The sequence below is a fragment of the Rhinatrema bivittatum genome, chromosome 5 (genome assembly GCF_901001135.1).
Source record: "Rhinatrema bivittatum chromosome 5, aRhiBiv1.1, whole genome shotgun sequence".
In the NCBI taxonomy this organism is placed as follows: domain Eukaryota; kingdom Metazoa; phylum Chordata; class Amphibia; order Gymnophiona; family Rhinatrematidae; genus Rhinatrema; species Rhinatrema bivittatum.
The window spans coordinates 105505673-105528701 of NC_042619.1; the positions used below are offsets into that span (position 1 = coordinate 105505673).

General features: G+C 41.1%; 1 protein-coding gene across 5 annotated transcripts in view; it reads left to right on the forward strand.

Moving 5' to 3' along the window:
• NBEA (neurobeachin) overlaps window positions 1-23029 on the forward strand; it is a 2460099-nt gene that overhangs the window by 998571 nt on the left and 1438499 nt on the right. Inside the window, exon 1 of one of the 5 annotated variants that reach the window (XM_029602692.1) lies at window positions 19418-19523. The exons of the other annotated variants lie outside the window; for them this stretch is intronic. Within the exon in view, the coding sequence (XP_029458552.1) occupies window positions 19513-19523 (11 nt within the window). The 5' untranslated portion in view covers window positions 19418-19512. Of the gene's footprint in view, window positions 1-19417; window positions 19524-23029 lie in introns of those variants that run through there. 5 annotated transcript variants of the gene reach the window in all.

Sequence of the window (23029 nt, forward strand, 5' to 3'; positions counted from 1 at the left end):
ATATCTATGGTAGAAAAATGATGTTTGATTATAAGAGATCGAAAAAATCTATGCAGTGCAATCCTGCTGGTGAATGGATTGTGTCTATTAGTTGGAACAAAAGCTAATCCCCTGTTAAGAACTGATTCCTCGTCCGGAGTTAGATGATGATGCGATAAATTGATCACTGACGATTGGATTGAGAGCGAGTGAACGGTTTGTGCCACATTGTGTCTTCGTCTCGGGATGATTGGTATGTTGTTTTCTTGCCTCGTGCTCGTCCTGGTTAAATAGAAAGATGCATCAATGCCCAATGTCAATTCCTAATGGTGCAGCAACACCAGAAGGGACTGGACATCAGTTTGCATCGACACTGTCATCAATGCCTGTGCTTTGATGATGCGCACAAACTTTCTTCTTTCTCTCCCATACTCTCCCACATATACACACACAATCACTCTGTCAAGAGCAATCCGCCATGGTCAGTCACACCCACACTCTCGCTCTCTGCCATACTCAGTCACATCAACACATTCACTCTCTGCCATGATCACACCCACACACCTACAAACACGCCTCTGTGCCATGCTGAATCACTCCCACTCACTCACTCTGCCGTGCTTGAATCACACAAACCACGGCTCTCTGCCATGCGGAGTCAAACCCACACACACCGCTTCCTGCCTTGCCGAGTCATACCCCACACACTCACTCTGTCAAGCTCAATCACACCCACAGGCTCGCTGTCTGCCATGCTCAATGATACATTCTTGCTCTTTAAAATGTTCACTCACACCCACACACTTTATCTTTGACATGCTCAATTACACTCACACACTTGCACTCTCTGATTTTGCTCCCTCTGGAAGAAGAAGCTGCAGCAACAGCCTCATTCAGCCCCACGGCTCTTCGACTCATCCTTTAGCATCAGGGCCATGCTGCTCCTGCTCCAGATTGAGGGAAAGGGCTGATGATATATCTTCTGGCTGGTGGGCAGTGCTGCTCCTTTTGCCGCCTGACTGCTGTAGAAAGAGGGGATGATGATTCTTCTGGCACCCCTTAGGCTACCCTGCTCCTGTGTGCCCAGTATGAAGGAGGCTGATGTATCTTGTGGCCCTGTGGGCTGCACTGCTCTGGTTACATTGGGAGAGGAGGCCAAGATGTCTTCTTCAAGTTGGAATTTGTCCTGCTATTCATGCTCCTGACTGCAGCAGGGGGACAAGGGGAGGATGATTATTCAACTCACTCCCCCGCAGACTGCACTGCTCCAGACTGCAGATGAAGTGGATCCAGTGCAAGATACCTCTGCTAGGTGGTAGGCTTGATATTTTTGTCCTGATTTTCTCCCTTCCCTTAAAGAATGGTCCTGAGGGGAGGTGGAACACCAAGAGCCGACGCAAGCATTTCATTTTCTCCCTGCCCCGTCGGTGAGAGAGGTAACGGTGGTGGGGCCGCTTGCAATAGTGATCATAATATGATCAAATTTGATTTAATGACTGGAAGAGGAACAGTGTGCAAATCCAAGGCTCTCGTGCTAAACTTTCAAAAGGGAAACTTTGATAAAATGAGAAAAATTGTTAGAAAAAAACTGAAAGGAGCAGCTACAAAAGTAAATGTCCAAGAGGCATGGTTATTGTTCAAAAAATACCATTCTAGAAGCACAGTCTAGATGTATTCCACACATTAAGAAAGGTGGAAAGAAGGCAAAACGATTACCGGCATGGTTAAAAGGGGAGGTGAAAGAAGCTATTTTAGCCAAAAGATCTTCATTCAAAAATTGGAAGAAGGATCCAACAGAAGAAAATAGGATAAAGCATAAACGTTAGCAAGTTAAATGTAAGACATTGATAAGATAGGCTAAGAGAGAATTTGAAAAGAAGTTGGCTGTAGAGGCAAAAATTCACAGTAAAAACTTTTTAAAATATATACGAAGCAGAAAGCCTGTGAGGGAGTCAGTTGGACCCTTAGATGATCGAGGGGTTAAAGGGGCACTTGGAGAAGATAAGGCCATCGCAGAAAGATTAAATGATTTCTTCGCTTTGGTGTTTACTGAAGAGGATGTTGGGGAGGTACCCGTAATGGAGAAGGTTTTCATGGGTAATGATTCAGATGGACTGAATCAAATCACGGTGAACCTAGAAGATGTGGTAGGCCTGATTGACAAACTGAAGAGTAGTAAATCACCTGGACCGGATGGTATACACCCCAGAGTTCTGAAGGAACTAAAACATGAAATTTTAGACCTATTAGTAAAAATTTGTAACCTATCATAAGAACATAAGAAAATGCCATAGTGGGTCAGACCAAAGGTCCAACAAGCCCAGCATCCTGTTTCCAACAGTGGCCAATCCAGGCAATAAGAACCTGGCAATTACCCAAAAACTAAGTCTATTCCATGTTGCCATTGCTAATGGCAGCGGCTATTCTCTAAGTGAACTTAATAGCAGGTAATGGACTTCTCCTCCAAGAACTTATCCAATCCTTTTTAAACACAGCTATACTAACTGCACTAACCACATCCTCTGGCAATAAAATTCCAGAGTTTAATTGTGCGGTTGAGTAAAAAAGAACTTTCTCCGATTAGTTTTAAATGTGCCCCATGCTAACTTCATGGAGTGCCCCCTAGTCTTTCTACTATCCGAAAGAGTAAATAACCGATTCACATCTACCCGTTCTAGACCTCTCATGATTTTAAACACCTCTATCATTATCCCCCCTTAGTCGTCTCTTCTCCAAGCTGAAAAGTCCTAACCTCTTTAGTCTTTCCTCATAGGGGAGCTGTTCCATTCCCCTTATCTGTCAGGATGCTCTAATTCTAATGCATCATTAGTATCCTTTAAAGATACCTCTCTCCGAACCATAGCGCTGCTGAGCGACTGTCGGCTTTCCCCTTTGTTCTAGTTTAAAAGCTGCTCTATCTCCTCTATCATTAAAATCATCCATTGTACCTGAAGACTGGAGGATAGTAATGTAACCCCAATATTTAAAAAGGGCTCCAGGGGAGATCCGGGAAAGTACAAACTGGTTAGCCTGACTTCAGTGCCAGGAAAAATAGTGGAAAATGTTCTAAAGCATCAAAATCACAGAACATATAGAAAAGACATGGTTTAATGGAACAAAGTCAGCATGGCTTTACCCAGGGCAAGTCTTGCCTCACAAATCTGCTTCACTTTTTGAAGGAGTTAATAAATGTGGATAAAGGTGAACCGGTTAGATGTAGTATACTTGGATTTTCAGAAGGCGTTGACAAAGTTCCTCATGAGAGGCTTCTAGGAAAAGCAAAAAGTCATGGGATAGGTAACGATGTCCTTTCGTGGATTGCAAACTGGCTAAAAGACAGGAAACAGAGAGGATTAAATGGACAATTTTCTCAGTGGAAGGGAGTGGACAATGGAGTGCCTCAGGGATCTGTATTGGGACACTTACTTTTCAATATATTTATAAATGATCTGGAAAGAAATACGATGAGTGAGATAATCAAATTTGCAGATGACTCAAAATTGTTCAGAGTAGTTAAATCACAAGCAGATTGTGATAAATTGCTGGAAGACCTTGTGAAACTGGAAAATTGGGCATCCAAATGGCAGATGAAATTTAATGTGGATAAGTGCAAGGTGATGCATATAGGGAAAAATAACCCATGCTATAATTACACAATGTTGGGCTCCATATTAGGTGCTACAACCCAAGAAAAAGATCTAGGCATCATAGTGGATAACACATTGAAATTGTCGGTTCAGTGTGCTGCGGCAGTCAAAAAAGCAAACAGAATGTTGGGAATTATTAGAAAGGGAATGGTGAATAAAACGGAAAATGTCATAATGCCTCTGTATCGCTCCATGGTGAGACCGCACCTTGAACACTGTGTACAATTCTGGCCTCTGCATCTCAAAAAAGATATAATTGTGATGGAGAAGGTACAGAGAAGGGCTACCAAAATGATAAGGGAAATGGAACAGCTCCCCTATGAGGAAAGACTAAAGAGGTTAGGACTTTTCAGCTTGGAGAAGAGACGGCTGCGGGGGGATATGATAGAGATGTTTAAAATTATGAGAGGTCTAGAACGGGTAGATGTGAATCGGTTATTTACTCTTTCGGATAGTAGAAAGACTAGGGGCACTCCATGAAGTTAGCATGGGGCACATTTAAAACTAATCGGAGAAAGTTCTTTTTTACTCAACGCTCAATTAAACTCTGGAATTATTGCCAGAGGATGTGGTTAGTGCAGTTAGTGTAGCTGTGTTTAAAAAAGGATTGGATGAGTTCTTGGAGGAGAAGTCCATTGTCTGCTATTAATTAAGTTGACTTAGAAAATAGCCACTGCTATTAATTGCATCAGTAGCATGGGATCTTCTTAGTGTTTGGGTAATTGCCAGGTTCTTATGGCCTGGATTGGCCACTGTTGGAAACAGGATGCTGGGCTTGATGGACCCTTGGTCTGACCCAGTATGGCATTTTCTTATGTTCTTATGTAATGCAGAATTGTGAACTGCCTAGAACCTGGGATAGGGCAGCATATAAGTATTTTAATAAATAATAAATACATTTCACATTGGTTGGGGAAGCTTCTTTATTAATGTGCATAGATGTTAGGACTGTGCCCCTTAGGCAAATAATGCTACTTCATCTCAACTTCCGATCCCCCATCCTGGCTGAATGTTGAGCATGTGATAGTTTTTTCTTATGGCCTGTCCAATTCAGTGTCTCAGATATTTCTGACTTCTAGAAAGAAATCCACTAAAAGTTTTTATGATTGTAAATGGAGGAGACTTGCTGTCTGGTTGTAGGGCAAGGGCCTAGATACCTTCTCCTGCCTCACACAAAATCCTTTTTGAATGCCTTCTATATTTCTCAAGACAGCTTGGGATATACCTCAGTATGATAAGGTAGAAGTGAGATCAATTTACGTTCAGCCCTTATTTGAATCCCTTCAAGACTTCCACTGTATTATGGAACATCAGTGTGGTTTTAGCACAGTTGAGTAAATCCCATTTTGAACATCTGGCATCCTGTAGGCTGAAGTACTAGACTGGAAACTCATATTTTGATAGTGGTACCTCGTAACCTCAACCAGCAGAGTCTGAGTTACAGGCCTTAGCTTATCCACCTTATGCTGTTTCATCATAATAGGTTGGTGCGGTGCACTGCCACACACCCCAAATTAATGCCTAACGTTGTGTTGAATTTCCTCTTAAATTAGTCACTTGTTCCTATAACATTTTCCCAAGGCCACAGACCAATAAAGGCAAGCAAACCCTTCACACTTTGGATTGAATGAGAGCCATTGCATTCTACCTGGACTAGACTAAAAATCTTAGAAACTCCACTCAGCTTTTGTTTCTTTTTGCCCAAGTAAATCTGATATAATTGTGTCAAGGAATACTCTCTTTGATTGGATAACAGATTGTATATCCTTTGCTTTAAGGGGTTTTGAGCTTGATACCTGCCCTTCATGGCTCTAGGAATGATAATTCTGGCAGCCACGACTGTCTATCACTAGTGAAGGGGGAGGAAGACCAGCAGTACACTCTCATATATACAGAATACCATAGAAGACCATATGTGGAGTAAATTGGCTGCAGCTTTATTACAACAATAACAGTATACAACACAACTATGTACCTGAACCATAACATAAATAAGCTAGCAGAGCGTCCCCTTTTTGGTGCAGGCAGCATGCCACCTCCGGTCCAGGGCCCACTGCAAAAAACAAGGCCCTTCCTTTCCGGTCACCCTCTGTGTCCAAGCAAGGTGACTACCCCATCGAAGAATGGGAGGCACCTGGTCTGCCGCTGCACCGGGGTCAGTGGCCCTGGCGGCAGACAGCTCCCCATTGCATCAAAGTAAGTTATATTATGTGCTGGTCATTGCCTCTAACTGGTGGCTCCCCACCCAGCTTGGGTACCCCCGCCATAGGGCTGGATAGCTAGATGGCTTATCCGGGACCCTCCACCAACCCAGCTGTGGCCAATGACTAGGAACCCAACAGGACTCTGTGGATAAATTGGATTGAATGAGAGCCATTACATTCTACCTGGACTAGACAAAAAATCTTAGAAACGCCACTCAGCTTTTTGTTTCTTTTTGCCCAAGTATATCTGATATAATTGTGTCAAGGAATACTCTCTCTAATTGGATAACAGATTGTATATCCTTTGTTTTATGGGGTTTTGAGCTTGATCCCTGCCCTTCATGCTCTAGGAATGAATTTGCAGAGAGGCTGATTAGTATCATTAAATGTCTTTAACAGGATTGCTATCTGTCTTATTGAAGCAGGCGGTAAAAAGACTTCTTTTGAAAAAGACCACTTTGTACATATTTCCTTTCATGGTATATTAATTGAAATGATGGTTTAGAACAGTGGAATAGTTTTGGACATTTTCCAGTCAGGTTTTAAAGCAGATTTTAAATGGAAACCATTTTATCAACTCTTATTTATGATCTACATTTAGTTTTAGACAAAAAATAGTCAGCCCTATAGTTTTTCATTTGGATTTTACTGCAGTATATTGTATGATGGATAACAATATTTTACTAAAAAGGCTAAGAGCTTGTCACATAGGAGGATCCATTTTGAATTGGTTGTCTCTCTCTCTTTTTTTTTTTTTTTTTTTTAATCTGATCAAATTCAGTATATCCTTCTTAGGAATTATTTTTGTTTTATAATTTTTTTTATTTTAAAACAACCCAAAGCTTAACATTTTATATAATACTTTATTTGTTATTTGTTCATACTCTAACTCAACCAAATAGAATATGCATGCTTTTCTATGCAGTCCGATCTATATTTGGTATGTTCACAGATACCCCATTTCTGTATCAGGGTCTTATTTGTTGTGGTTGTCTCCTAATTTTGATGTAGATCTTTAGTGGCATTTTTTAAAAGAAAAGTTTATACTATTCATTTTATATTTCAGTTAAAAAATATCTTGTCCACAAGAGGGTAGTATTTATTCTTCATATTTTAATTTCTTAGTTATTGAAAAATATTTATTATAGAAAAGGAAAATGATTTTAAACAGTTATAGTATAATGATTTGTTTCATATAGCCTATTCATATGGCAAGATAGAAGAAAGAAAAAAAGTAATTGCTAAGAATTATAGACTGACAAAATGAATGCGCTTTTCCATTTACATATCATGAAATTGCATGTTTCCATTTTGTTCCATTTCATTCAACTAGTTAAACATGGGTTTAGTATTTGTAGAAAAGATAGCCATAGTAAGGCTGGAATCCCCATTAGGCACAGTAGGCATACATCTAGAGAAATGTACGCCATGCAGGGTGTCATGATTTAAAATTGGTTAGATATTAATATTTATTCAATTATAAACAAACTGCTAATAACATTAAATAGAAATCCATAGTTAATTTAGGGAGCCCTTTGTTTTTAATATCACATCAGCATAATTCTCTCCTCCCCCAATTGTGCTATTCTAGTTCCTTGTCTTCTTTCTGGCAAGAGAAAAGTAGCGTGGATGGCAGGAGGGTGGTGATGGGGAGAAGGTACGGAAGATATTACATCTAGGGGGGCATTTTAGATGGACAGTCTCACGCAGTTAAGAACAGCAGTTGGGCTTGAGCAGGAGAGGTGGAGTAATGTTGGCTGTCATACTGCTGCTTTTGTTCCCCTTGCCATAGTGATCAGCACCAATAGGGTTGATGGGGTGGAGGAGGAGGAAATTGTATTAGAGAGGCTAGGGTTGGGGAAGGTAAGGGAAAGAGGAGATGGGAGGTATAATTCAGTATGCCTATGTCTTCCAGCTGTCACCATGAAACCATTACAGTTACTGTTAATTTCTGCTGCTCACCTGATTTCAAGAATGAGGCGCAGAGAGCTTATTTCCCTGTACTCATTGATCTACTTTGGTTTCCCATCAGCCAGCATATTCAGTACAAAATTGGCCTGACAGTCTTTAAGTTAATCAATTGTAGGGAAATTATAACAAGACGTATTGAATGTCTCAAAAATAATGCCAAGCGACTAAATCTAAGATTTCTCTATTTCCCCAGAATAGTTGGAGAAGTGCCATTAATTACTCTAAAAAGGTTTCTAGTAGAAAAGCTTGGCTTTATCTCCGAAGATTCTCCAATAGTAATCAATTGTTATTTTTTACCTAAACCTAGGAATTTAGAAGCTGATAGATCAGGTATGTTGTTTCAGGGGAATCTTACCAATTTTTTAGAAGATTCCACAGCCCAAGTGATTGATTGGGGTACTTTATTGGCAACCTTCTCTTCTATATATGATGTTAATCAAGTTATGAAAAAAATATTTCAATAAATACCCCATACATTTTTTGGAAAAAACAATTAAGATTTTCCCAGACTTAGCAATATCTACACAAGTTAGGTGGAAAGCCTTTTTGGCATACCGCCAAGAAGTAACATCAATGGATTTCTCATTTACACTGCGATTTCCATGTAAATGCTTAATTAAGAAACAAGAGGACCTTTATATTTTGTTCATACCCGAACAATTAAAAAATGTCCTTGAATAAAGGAAATAACAACTTCATCCCCAGTGTCTAGTTAGCAACATAGAACAGTAAGGCAGGTTCTATGCTAATCAGTCCTGTTCATGATTTAAAAGTTAGTAATTTGTCTCCTTAGTTTTCCACCAGTATGCATTTCACTCTCAATTTGTTTTGATGTGATAATGGATTTCATAACAAATAAAATGTTTTTCCTGTAAAATGATAATATGTATGTATTATTATATATTGCTTAATATTATTTTTGTAGGTTACCAAACCATGTTTTTCTTTTTGCAAACTAATTGTACAAGTTTGGATTATTGAAAACTTATAAATAAATAATTTAAAAAAAAGTTTATCAATTCTAATGACTCACCTTGGAATAATATGTTGTTATGCATTTACGGGTCGATTTTCAAAACATTGCACATGTGAAAAATGGGGGTTACGCACGTGGCCGGCTTGCGCATGTTATTTTCAAAGGGGTCTGGCCACACGCGTAACTCCTGTTATGCGCAGAACTTCTGGGCCAAAGAAAAGGGGTGGTCAAGGGAGTGGGGCTGGAGGCAGCCGGTTCAGCATTCATTTGCTGCTGTACCATGAAGGGACAGAGGGCGCGCGCAATTTGCTGCTGCTCCAATGGAGCAGTAAGCAACAAAATAAGAAAAAAAAAAGGTAAGGGAAAGGGTTTAGAGGTGGGGAGGAGAGGGGAAAGGTAAGGGAGGTTAGTAGGGAGGTAGGGAAGTTCGCTCCCAGTCCACTCCTTAATTGGAGCGGACTGGGAGGGAACTGGGAAAGGCCGGGATGTGTAGCCACACAAAGTTAGCGTAAATGATCACCCCCTTGTGCTCGCGGATTATAAAATCCAGCATGCATGTGTGCATGGCCTGCTGATTTTATAACATGTGCAAGCTGACGCATACATGTTATAATATCAGCACATTCATGTGCTTGCGCCGGGAAGCGCGCGCACATGTATGCGCATATGTATTAAAATCTACCCCTTACTGTCCTACACATTCAATGAGATCATTTCAGAGATTTTTTGGATGTGCCATCTGTTCGACGAGCATGGCTGATAGAAACGAGATTGTACCTTTTCTATCACAGCTCTCACATTTTGGATTCTGTTACCCAAAGCTTTACATATGACTGATTGTTTAAAGACCTTTAAATCATTGTTAAAATCATTTCTCTTTAAACAGGCCTACTTTAGAGTAATCTCCAGTGCATCTACTGTGTAACATGAGGTCTTTGAACTGATATTCTATTTTATGTCTCTATTGTTTTATGTTTTGATTTGTAATTTGTTTTAATTTTTATGTATGTACTTTTCAACATCGCTTAGGGCATAAGCTTAAGCAATTAACAAATATAAAATATAGATAAAAGATGAAGATAAATGGAGGAGGATTGTGATGGTGAGATTGGGGCTTATGGGAAAGAGGCTGGGAGATGGGGTGTGTGATTGAAGGGATTTTGGGGAATTATGTGACTAGAGAGGATGGGAGTTGGGTGACAAGCAGTAGTCACTTCTTAAATTTTTCTGTTGGGGTGAACAGAGAGGGCACAGTGAATTTCAGGGTGGGCAAGCACCAAGTGCCTTTCCCTCCAACCAGTTAAAGTGGGCCAGCCGGACGGGGGGGGGGGGGGGAGGGGCAGCTGGGAAGACATGCTTCTTGTCTAGAGGGGCTCTATTCCCCTACAGTAATGGAGAGATGAGAGTTGTGTGAAAGGAGGGTTGAAAAGTCTGTCATGACCCCTGATCTCCTGTGGTTCTACAGCAAAGATCACAAAACCTGCCATTTCCATGGAATTCACCATTCCTTGTGGAATCACCAGGGGAGACCAGGCTTGGAGCATGAACAGTCATAGTAGAAGCAGCAGCAACGGCACTCTTATTTTTCTTCTGCTGCCTCTCCCCTCCTCCCCAAGTGTAATCTCAGAACAGCAGTGCAGCACAGTGCCTCATGCTGCTTCCTCAGCTTCTGCTTCTGGCCCTCAGAGTTGTGCTTTGAACAGTATGGCACTACAGTCCTGTTTGGTGTAAGTGCAACATCAGCCCCAGAGAACAGAAGGAGAGGACGTAGTTTGAAGCACTGCATTGCTGTTGGGCTGCAAAAAAGCCAGGATGGGAGGGTAATTGGAAGGACTGGAGGGAGCACGAGAGGGCCAGAGGAGGTATTGAGGGGAAGAAGTGAATAAGGAGATAGGTCAAAAACTGAGTGGATTGGAGGATAAGAGTGAATGAGGGGATCAAAAGGGGATGTGATGGAGAGGGAAAGTGAGTGAAGGTACTGGGGGAACAGTGAGTTGATTAGAGGAGGGGTGAAGAGAGCAAACAAGTGGATCAAATGAATGTAAAGGAAGGGATTGGTTTTGAGAGAAGGGGTTTGTGTAAATCTTTCCTTCCTCTTCTAATCCAGTATCCTTTTCCCCAGTCTGAGATTTCCTCTTTTTCTGAGAACAAATAAAATGGCAATTCTCTCAAGTGGGTGACATCAGATGGAGCCTGGTATAAAACTTCTGCCTCAGAGTTCTAGAACTGTGAGCATGTACAGCATGCCATATTGTGTACACCTTGGGAGGGGATTCTTCATTCTTAAATTTTCCGCAGAGCCCACCAGTTGTAGATCTTTGCTTACCTGCTTTTCTTTGAGTCTTCTCTCCCTCTTTCAGCAATAATCTCTTCATCATGAGACCCAATGGTTTTATTTTTCCCTCTTAATCATCCTTAGGTTTTTCAGTTGTTTTAGTAAGTTTCCTTTCTCTTTTGGCAATGCAGTACTTCAGCTGCTCATTGGTTATCAAGCAGTCATTGAGTCCTTTGATTTTGTTGCATTGGTTTTTCATCTTGTTCCCCTAAAGGATAAATTTACCAATAGTTTCAAGAGATGCCACCTGTGTGACAGGGTCATGTATATCAAAAATCACCATATTAAATGTGACCTGTGCCTAGGAGCTAGTCACAAAACCTGGTACGGTCATGTATGCATTACCATGACCACTAGGGGACGTAGATCTCAGCTTGGGTGTATGGAAAAGTACTTCAGGAACTGTAATACTAGTCCATCAGAATTGGCATGTGATGTATCAACATCAATGGACCTGAGAGCTGCAGTCAGACAACGGTGGTGCATCGGCATCAAGAGGGTATTGAACCCCCTTGACATTAAGCACCAGGAAGCCACACTGTGTTCTGCCAACTTCTACCTGAAGAAGGCGACTGGTTCATTTTCTTAGATTCTGGCATCAAGGAGTTCTGATGCTGAGCATCAAGCAAAGACTAAGATGCATTGGCATCAGTCTCCATCAATGCATGATGTCAGGAGTGGGGACATTCTGGCTGTGGCCATGAAACCCCCAAAGCATTCCCATGAAGAGGAGAGCTCATCCTTGATTCATTCCCAGGAATTGCACAATTCCTCCAGGTGTCAATGCAATCAGGTTTCCCAGTAAGATGTGGTCACCCCTCCTGCCTCCCAACTTGTGTTGGCATGGGTAATCTTTCAGGAGGAGTTGATCAGGAAGATCCAAAAGACCTTGGACAATGCATTGCAGAGCATTGACATCTATATAAGCCAAGAACCCACCCATATGGAGGCATTACAGCTGCTTGTCTGCAAAGTACCTATGTCTGTTCCTGAAGGGGAACCCATGCTGATGTCTACTGCACCAGTGGTGATCTTCAGACCATCTTGGGCTTGGGTGAGGGGACCTTTCCTGAGACTTAGGTTTCCTCAGTGTCTAGGCCATAGCAGACATGTGCTCTACTCTCTGAGGTCCTGTATGCTAGCCAGGCAATATTTGTATCATCAGACTTGGTGTACCAGATGAGCTTGGTGGTATGGCTACAGATCTGAGTTTTTCTCTGGAAAAAAAAAGGAATAGACAGGTCATCCCTCTGACTCCTCTCCTCCGCAGGAAAGGAGAAAGTCCTCGCCTGAGGATCTTTCCTTTACAACTGTGTTAAGAGGATGGCTGAGGCCATTGCATTTGCTTTACTGTAGAAGGATGAGATCCTTCAGGAGATGAGGATAAGGATGTGGGAGAACTCCCTCTCTGTGGCTCACAGGAACAAGATGTTTGATGTGATATATCTCATCCTGAAGTCTTACAGATTTGAAAAGTAACATTTGCCACACCAGTCTGTGGTGTTTCCATTCTCAAGACGGCCAAGAGGACCAGAAGCAATTTCTTGGTGACTAAGGGAAAAGGATTCCAGAAACTTGGATACTCTTGGGGGAAGGATTTATGCCGTACATAGAGGACATCTTAAGCAGCTGAGGGACATCATAAGAAGTGTGATAACTTCCAGTCACTATTTGACAAGTATGTCGAGTGTGAAAAACAAATGGTTGGTCAATCTTTGATGTTTTCAAAATGGCATCAAGAATCTCTGCTTTGAGAATGGCTCTAGCAAACTTGCCTGTCTGTGGGCCTCAGACCTCCGACTTGAGGTCCAAGAGAGACTTGCTGATGTGCCATGTATTAGAGAGAAGTTTTTCAGAAATGGAGTTGAAAAAGCTTTGGCCCAGATCAGAGAATATTGTGTGATTCTTCAGGACCTTTTTCCTGTGACTACAGACCCACTCTTCTTAGTTAGAGGTACTTAAACACAGTGCCACGGGAATACTATCAGCCGAAGAGGTACTTTTCTCCACCCAGCTGCAGACCTCTCATGCCTGCTCAGGGCAGCAGAGGGTCTCTAATTCATAGTCAGAACTGCAGTCCAAACCTGGGATGGGATTTTGACTTGATCGCTAAAATTATATCCTGCATCCTGGTACACATGCTAGAAGACCTCTGTATTGGGGGAAAGCTAAGGTTTTATGTAAACTATTAGCCCAGTGTAACGTAAGACACATGAGATACATATTACAGGAAAATTTGTCAATCCCTCCTCTGAGTATTGCAAAGGTGAAGTCCACTCATGATTGTATGTTCACATATGTGGCCTCTTTTTATGGAACAGCTTACCTACAGAGATACAAGCAATAAAGGATATTAAAGAATTCAGAAAAAGAATTAAGACCTTAGTTTTTTAAGGAAGCATTTTTTTTGCACTTTGATATTTATATTGATTTATGTTTTATTGATGTTCATATTTGTGATGTTTTTATTTTAGTTTATAGATGCTTTAAACTGGAATCAATCTTGAACAAAGATTTGAAGAAGCGGGATATAAGATTGGTATGAATGAATGAATAAATAAATGGATATCCCACCAAATTGTTTACTGGATCCATTTGGGGAAGATCTTAACATCAGAAACTACTACAGAAGGAACACTCCTCTTTCTTTGAGACCAATGTGGTTAACCACATTCCACCAGGGGAAAGAGGGAAGGGATTCTAACCCCACAAATGTTCTTAGATATAGGAAAGAATCTTCCAGTTTTCTTTTGCATCTGGAAAGACTTTCAGAAAAAAACATGAAAACTAAGAGGTCAATATTCAGACACAGTCTGGATAGCAAAGTTTGCAGTTAAACTTATCCAGCTGACTTTGGAGGTATATTCAATAGTGCAGCCGCACTATTGAATATAGCTGGCTATCTTACAGAGTCACTCTTTATTGTGCGATGTACCAGTATCTGTGTTTTACCGACTGCATCACGGTGGTATTATTTAAATTAGGGGACAGAGAGGAATGTGGGTGGGGTTTGGGCAGAGTTATCTCCCGGCAATAATATTTTTCACATTATCGCCAGCAGCACCGCGGGAAATAACTACATATTTTCCCATGGCACTATGGGAGGGTGATAGTGTGCAGTGTGGCCAGCTGCCCACTATCGCCTTCCCGCCCTTTTTTTTGCGACACATTATTCTGCTATATTTATAGGAGCTAGTTAGCTGGCTAACTTTAAAAAAGCAATTTGGCCCGATCAGATGTCCAGCTAAGTCAACTGGCTAACTCTGAATATCAGCTAGCTAGTTAACTTAGCCTATTAACTCATCTCCTCCCAGTTACAGCCCTAGAATGCTCCTAACATTGTTCAGTAATAGACAGATATAGAGATTCACATCACATTAAAAGAGTGTTAAATGCATTGGTGGGGACACATTTTTTAATTCATAGGAAGCCTGGAAATATTTTTGGAGTATTCTCAAGAATGAATTTGGTGGATGCCATCTATATATAATAGGAATAACTTCATTGGATGTTATAAATACATTAACAAAATATTTTTTTTTAAATATCACCAAAAAGTTTGTTTCATATTTTAAAAAAAGTTAAAAAATAGGAAGAGGTTGGAGGTTAATGATTATAATATGCATATCCATTGCAGGGATGCCTACACGATTGTATGAAACCTTCAACCAACTCCTTTAAATATTTTTATAAAAATTACTTTTTTAACACTTAATAAGAATATTGGGTCCATTGGTATGTAGGTTATTAAAAGCTCATATAGCCAATAAAAATTAATATATAGTAGAGAGAACAGATTGATTATAGACAGAAGAATTTACCCTCGGTAGTACAGTGATTGAACAGTTTGTTCAACTTGCTGATTTATTTTTAAATTATATTTAGCCAGATATGTGCTCAAATATTCATTGAGAATGGCTCTGGCACATCGACTTGATGGCAATATATTCTGTGCTGGTATCATTTCATATACGATATTTTTTTCATCTGGAAAGGCTCAGAAACACAGCTACATTCTTTTTTAGAATGGATCAACACATTGGACAATAATTTGCAATTCACTTCACATACTTCAAATTGCCAGATCACTTTTCTCGATGTATCTATTAATATAGATCATGGGGAGTACCACACCACTATCCACCGCAAACCCACTGATCGGAACAACTTGTTAAGATTTTCAAGCCACCATCCTCATAGCTTCAAAATGGGGCTACCAGTGAGCCAATACTTCAGAGCTAAACGGATTTGCTCCACTGAGAAGGATTTTGAGACACAAGCAGCGATTCTAGCAGGTAGAATTCGAGAGCAAGGCTACCCGCAGAAGGCCATCAATAGAGCATACAAAAGAGCCAAGTTCAGTGAACGTACAGCACTTTTACAATATAAACCCAGGAAGGATGAAACTCGGCTGACATGTGTATTGAAACAATCTACAGCAGCTGGTATAATAAAAGCATCCATTCACAGACATTGTCATGTACTGTCCATGCACGACATCGTTTTGGAACCTCCCACATTCGCAATGTCTCGGGGCAGAAACATTAGAGACCAGACGGTTCACGCTCAGATTGACAATTTTAACAGAGAGGAACCCATAGTGGGTCATCAATCATGTGGCCATTGCACCTGGTGTGCACAAACTGTTACAGGTGTACAGTGGGAAGATCCACTTTCAGGATACAAGATCTGGAGAAAGAGCAACACAAATTGTCAATCCGACAATGTGGTTTATGTCATCATCTGCCCGTGTCCAAAGTTATATATTGGACGAACTACAAGACCCATCCGGGTAAGATTAGGGGAACATAAATCAAGATTCACCACATTGAAGCTCACTGCACCTATGGTCCAACATTTAACAGATTCAGGACACAAAATTACAGATTTGAAATGGACTGTTATAGAGCGTGTAAATCCCCCATCACGTGGTGGTGATACACGCACTTCTTTGAATTTACGTGAAGCATTCTGGATTTTTACTTTGAGAACTTCAGTACCCCGAGGCATGAATGATGAGCTGAATTTCAATACGCTCTTGTAAAACTACAAGAGCATTATGGTTTTATACTGTCAGTATAGATCCATTAACAAGAAGTGCCTTTTTTTGGTTCAGACACATTAAAATTCTTTCAAGTTTTTTGGTACGCTATCAAACGCAGGGCAACCAAACATGCTCTTTCAGATCAGCATCGTTCAAAGAGACTTTATGTGTTTCAAGTTCTCAATCAGGTTGGAGACACCACGTCACTATGAAACGAAAACGAGTTTCGAACCACCTCGTTTAGAGTGACTCTTTCAGATCCGCATATTGAATAGCCTCAGTACCTAGCAAGTTTTCTATCAAGTCCGATTGTGACGGCAAGAACATTTCCGTCGCTCTGAGGTCACTCATTGGTCTATTCAGCCCCCATTGATACAAATAAAAGGGGTCAGCGTCAACCTGACGGATTATTCTTCCCGGCGATCGACAGAGGAAGATCGCCCCGTGGCAGAGACATTCAGCTCTTGAGGAACTGCTGAGTAAAGAGTTGCAGATTCCGTGAAGTTGGTTTTCGGGATTCATCAAGGCCCCTGAGGAAAGGCTTTCATGTCTGAAACATGTCGGGATCATCAGTAAGAAGACGGACATACCAACCATAATCGGGGAAGTCTGGTTTTATACTCTTTATTAACATCTTTTAGAGTCTCATAGAGTTAATACTTGCAGAACACGCATATAAGAATATTACATCGCCACGGAAGAGTCCTTAGGTTTCCTTTGGGACAATATAAATTTCAAAAAAAACTACTAAAAAGAATTTAAGGAGGAGGAGGAAGGTTAATGATTATAGACCACTCAATAGTGGTGCTGGGCACCTACACTATGTATGAAACCTTTCTCTAACTCCATTTATCATTTAGGTAAACAAGTTTATATTTTTTGATAAAATTTACACCACTCATTGTGTAGGCACATACTTTATTAAAACAATCAGAAAATATAATATACATCATTTAGAAGTTCATTTATTGACAGCGACAGAGCACCGCTCTAAATTGTTTTTGTTCAGTTTTATCAGTTCGCTGTACTGTTCGGTGTACTTTTGACAAATATTCATTTAGCCTGTTAACTTCTGCGTTAGGTGGCTAAATGCTTGTGAATATGGGCCTCTATGGGTTTTTAAAAAAATTTATTTGTATTACCAGTATACAACACAAGAAGACAGGATACATATTGTTCATACAAAGGTATCATATCATTGCTATACATAGAGCTCCATGTTTTCATTGCAGTTATTCTAACCAAATAATCTCAATATACATGTAACAATAGTAAAATCAATGAACAATGTTATCCAGGCAGGTTTCATCAGGCAGAAATTCAAAAGAAAATCTGCTGGCATATTTTGTAATTAGGGTTAAACGACTTATAGGGACTCCATATTTTGTCATATAGGCTAGATTTGTGCTTAACCAAAGAAGTATGTTTTTCAAGATTAGCAATATCCTGAGCTTGTCTGTGCCAGTGCTCTATCCTGGGGACAATTTTCCACAATGAGGCTATCCTAAATGAGCTGCATGTATTAGCTGAGCAATCTGTTTACTCTCTTTTGGCATGGTTCCTAGCAGACACATTTCTGGCCGCAAGGGGATGTGTTTGTGTAAGATATTTCATACTTCGGTCTGTAGTTTTTTTCCAAAAGCATTGCCCAGAGTGACCAGATCACCACGTGTATAAAGACACCCTCATGGCCACATCCCCTCCAGCATGTCTGGGGAGAGGTAGGAGAAAATTCCTCCCTTCTACTACAAATTGAAATTTTTGCTGCTCTAGTCCAAATCCACTACCATTGCTTCCAGTCAAGAGCAAGACCTAGACCAGTATTCCACTTGTCCTTCAGCGGCAGCGGGTGTTCCACCACCCCCTGAAGGGTCCAGTATAATCATGTAATAACTTTTCTCTCCAAACCATCAAACAGGAGTACCTTCTCTTTGCTTTTTATCCAGACGTTTAAGTAATATCTAAAATTGTTTTTCCAATGTCCATGTCTGATATCTTTTTAGAATTTTGTATTGATGTTTTGATATGAACATTATGTTTTCGTGTATGTATATCATAAGCAATTGTGAATGTTTATTGTAATCTGCAATGAACAATTTTTTGGGATATAGCAGAATATAAGAATTAATAGATTAAATAAAATATCTCTTTATCCAGGACAGTATTTGTCTTCCTCCAGCACCTACCTTTCCCATATCCAATCTTATGGCTGTGTAATAATCTACTTAGCCATCAATGTTAGTGTGGCTTTTGCCCAAACATATCGCCTTCTAGTCCCCTGCATAGCCTTGCCAAACAGACCCTGGCTATGTGAGCACCTGTGTTTCCACTAGGAGTTCTAGTTAATTAAAGAACCTGTAGCCTACCAGACCTATCAGCTATGACAGTGCAATCTGAATAGCTATGATTACTAATGAGCCTTCCATTAGTCTTCTTTTTCCAGGGCAGCTGGGAAGGAAGGGGGAAAACACCAATTCTTGCTGGCTGAAACTTTAAGGGGAGGAGCCATGGCCTCTGTGTCTTCCCCCTATTCCGATGCCTATGGACTGATATATGCAATTTCCATTAAAGCAGCTGGTTTTTAGAGAATATTGTATCAGTCAAAGAGTAAACCTGTCTTCCTATTCATACCTCCTTCAATTAATCAATAAACAGAACCTGCATTCAATCAATAACTACTACAAACTGGTGTTATGTAAATTCTTAGTAGTACTTCTTGGACTTTTGGCTAGGAGCTGGGAATAGTCCCTTCTTGGCCTTTTGGCTAAATACCGAGAACATGTACAATATAGAAACATAGAATCTGCCAAGCAAGCGTCCCATGGTAGTATCTACTGTGCCCTGCAGGTTAACCCAATGTATCAGTTAGTGCTGCTTGATGCGCTTTGCTTATGGACTTGGCTGTAGAAGCAGTCCTGTGTGTTTTTTCTTTAATGTCTGTGCATCAGTACCCCAGACTGTAAAAAAGTCATGGCTCGTATTGGTTGTCTCTGAATCAGAATTCTTCTTTCCCTCCATCCCCCCACCCCCCTCCGTCAAAGCAGAGAGCAATGTTGCAACTGCATCAAAAGCATCAAGGCTTATTGGTTAAGGGTAGTAATCCCATGCCTTCTGTTAAGTAAGAGTAGTAACTTCTGCTCTGTGCAGTTTACCTCCATGCTTATCAGTTTCCCAGATCACAAAAGTTGGATGTCACAGTGGATGTCACAATCCTCACTCACCATCATATCATTTTCCCTGAGGAGGGAAGAGGGAGGACACCATGGAGGAGCTCAAAGCACAATACATGGGCTCCGCCCCGAGGAGGGAGGAGAGAAGAGGGGGAACACCACAGAGAATCACTTCTATGTTTTAAAATGATATGCCGGTGAGTGAGGAGATCCTGAGGGGGCAGGGAGAGAGAGAACTGAGGATCCCTGAGGGGGGGGGGAGGGTTTGAATCAAGATGAATGAAGGGTTTGGGAGGGAAAGGAATGAATTGGAGAAAGTGAGGGGTCTGGGGAATGGAGAACTGGAAAAAATGAATGGTTGGTTGAGAAGGGAGGGAAAGTACCAGGGTGAGTGGGAGGACAGGCTCTCCACCAGCCTGCTACTTCTCTCCCTCATCCAACTCTTCTCCCCTCAGCCACAGTCTCTCTGCAGCCTTGCTCCATTTCACATCCTTATTACCCCTCCTTTCCCTTCTGCCTCCCTTCTCTACCTCCTCCTCTCTTTCAGCCACCCTTCCTCCTACTCCTTGCGCCTGCTCCTACACCCTTCCTCTCTCCTGCCCCCATTCCCTCCCTACCCCATACAAGAAAAACAGCAAAGGCATGACAGGACCAACATAGTAGCATATTATGTTAGAGATGCAGAGCCTTTGGGTTTTTTTTGTTTTTTTGGATGCAGTCCTTTCTTTTTTATTAGTAGCTCCCTATATCCCTATCCCTCTTCTACTTCAGCATCCCACCTCTCCAGTGATGGATTTAGAATTTTGCTGCTGTTGGTGCTGTTGCCCTCCCTTTTCTCCTCAGTCCCTCTTCAGACAAGAGACAATAAAGTAGATTATCTAAGGCACAGCCTTCTTTGTTCAGCTAATTCTGTTCCAGGTTCACCACCTCATCTTAATTCCATGAATGATGGAAGAAGAGGGACAGGATTAGGGAGCAGAGTGACTTTTCTTTGGCTTCCAGCTGCATGCTGTGGCCTCATCCTCCCTCCCTTCTGCTTCCTGCACAGGATAGGGCTGGAACAGGGAGAAGAACAATTTTTCTTTGCTCTGACCCTTCTAGCCTCATCCCTTCCTTTCTGTTCTCTGCACTGGAAGGGGAGGGTTTGGACCAGGAAGCAGGCCATTCTCTGATGAGTGAGATTCAGCAGAACTGGGAGGCGACAGATTTTGAGATGGCTTGCTGCTCTGTGTGCCTAATGGTAAATGCTCACTCTCTATCCCCACTCCTTTCTCTCTTCCCATTTCCATCTTCTCCCCTCTTCAGCACCATACATTTCTCCCCTGCCTCTCCTACATCCCTTTTCTATCTCCACTCCCTCTTGCTCTCGCTCCTTGTCCCATCTCTTCTTCTATACCTTCAACCTCCCTTCTCTCTTCTCCCTGTTCCAGTCCTATTCCTCTTGCTCCCTGCTCCCACTCCTTCTCCTGTTGCTCTTTCTACTTCCTGTCCACCTCCCAAAATAAACTGACAAAGGCTCAGCAACTCCAACATAATACTGTATTATGTAGGCACTGTTGAGTCTTTGCCGCTTTTCTTGTGGGGGGTGGTATTTAACATAACAGAACTCACTCTTGGTACCGGATAATCTTCTCTACATGCTAAACAAAATAGTCACTTAGTACTGACATTTTTATTAGTAATGCCAATTTTGTCTTTTTTTCCTTTACCACTATGTCTGTTTTTTTAGCATCAAGCATTTATTTTGTCTGTGAATGAGTAATTATACTGAATGATTTTTGCAAAGAATGTATGTAAGATTAAATGACAAACTGCAAAGGTAATATAAAAAATAGTCAGTGGAAATGTGAGCAGAGCTTGTGGTGGAGTTGGAGATGGAACTTGGTTGCCCCCCCCCCCCCCCCCCAACCGGAAGGATGTTCCACTACCCCTGTAAGGGGCTATCAGTTTGCTCTAACCAGCAATTTTTTTTCTTTCTTAAAAATGTTTTTTTAGGATGGGTTGTTAAGTGTGAGAAACATTTTTCTTTTTGTAACTGGTGGTCTGGTAAGGCAAAGAAAAAATAGTTTGGCTTGCTATTAATAATGTTAATATTTTAGACTAATGTAGAAACTACGTTGGGACAGTTTTATGGCTTGATGACAATGTTATTAAAAAGTTAACATTCACATTTTCTGTTTATCTGTGCCAATAGACATGGGGGAGAAGTCTAGTGATTAGAGCAGTGGGCTATAGGCCAGGGTTCAAATCCCACTATCGTTCTTTCTAACCTTGGGCAAGTTACTTTACCTTCCATTGCCTAATTCACTAATGCTAATTTTTAAACCCCAACGGGTGCCACTACCAGGAGATATGTGCATGGCCGGGCCTCGCACATTTTCAAAGTGGCCTGGCCATGCATGTATATCCCAGTATGCAGGGAAGAGTCGGGTTTCAAAAAAGGGGTGGGACAGGGTGTGGGCAGGCTGGGACAATGGCATTAAGCGCTGTCCCGGTGAACTGCGCTCAGGCAGCCGGCCAAAAATTAATGTTGCTCAGGAGAGCAGGTAAGTTAAAAAAAAAAATAGGTTTGTTAAGAGGGGTTTAGTGGTCAGGGCAGAGAGGGAAAAAGAGAGAAAGGTTAGTTAGGGGGTTAAGGAAGTTCCCTCCCAGTCTGCTCTTTTATTGGAGCAGAGTGGGAAGGACCTGGGGAAGGCCTGATTGCATTGCCGCAAGCTTCTAACTAAAATCCCCCCCCCCCTTGTGCGCTCGAGTTGGCACAAGCCCACACATGCATATGCCGATATAAAATCGGGCATGCATGTGTTTGTGGGTTTTGGATTTTATTACGTGCGCACGGTGACACGCACATGTTATAAAATTGACATGTCCATATGCTTGTGCCAGGAACCGCGTGCCCCTTTTAAAATTTAACCCTAAGGGTTTTTTTCCTTTACCATAAAATGGGAGAAAAATCTTAATGAATCTGGCCCTTAAATTGTAAACCATCTGGGGATAGAGAAATACCTATAGTACATGAATATAATCTGCTTTGAAGTGCTGCAAAGTGGAATATAAATTAAAGAAAAAAAATACTTGCCCTTTAAGATGAAAATGATATTAGCTAGGAGATCAATATTCAAAAAGAGCAGATTACCTAACAACTGTCTAAAATCTGACTGGCTATGTTAAGCTGATTTTCAGCTGAATCTAGCTGCCTAGATTTTCAGCCAGCAGTTTTCCTAAACCTAGTCGGCTAACACGTAGCCAGTTATTAATGAAAATCATCAGCATCATCTTGTATTTATTTCATAATTTTTCACCTAAGGCGCTCAAAACATGTTTTATCATGTTGGCTTATACATCAAAATATATGCATTTTAAAACAGTTTAGAAGTAATGTTTGAAATTAGGCACAATAGGAAAAAATGGTACATAGGAACCTAGTATTTAAAATGATTAGGAGAAAAGTCAGAAATAAGGGAGAATAGGTAACGATAAAGGAAAAAAGGTTGTGTGAATTTAATATTTGAATTGTCTAGGAGCAGTTTTGCTACAGAACCAGTCTTATAGGGGCCAGAGGGGCAGGTCTTTTCCCATTTCTGAAATAAATGCCACTTCAAAGAGGTAGGTTTTTAATAGTTTTCTGAAGACTTCCAGGCTGGTGCTACTCTGATGTTTGGTGTAGGGAATTCCATAGGGTTAGAAGTGAAGCTGAGAAAGT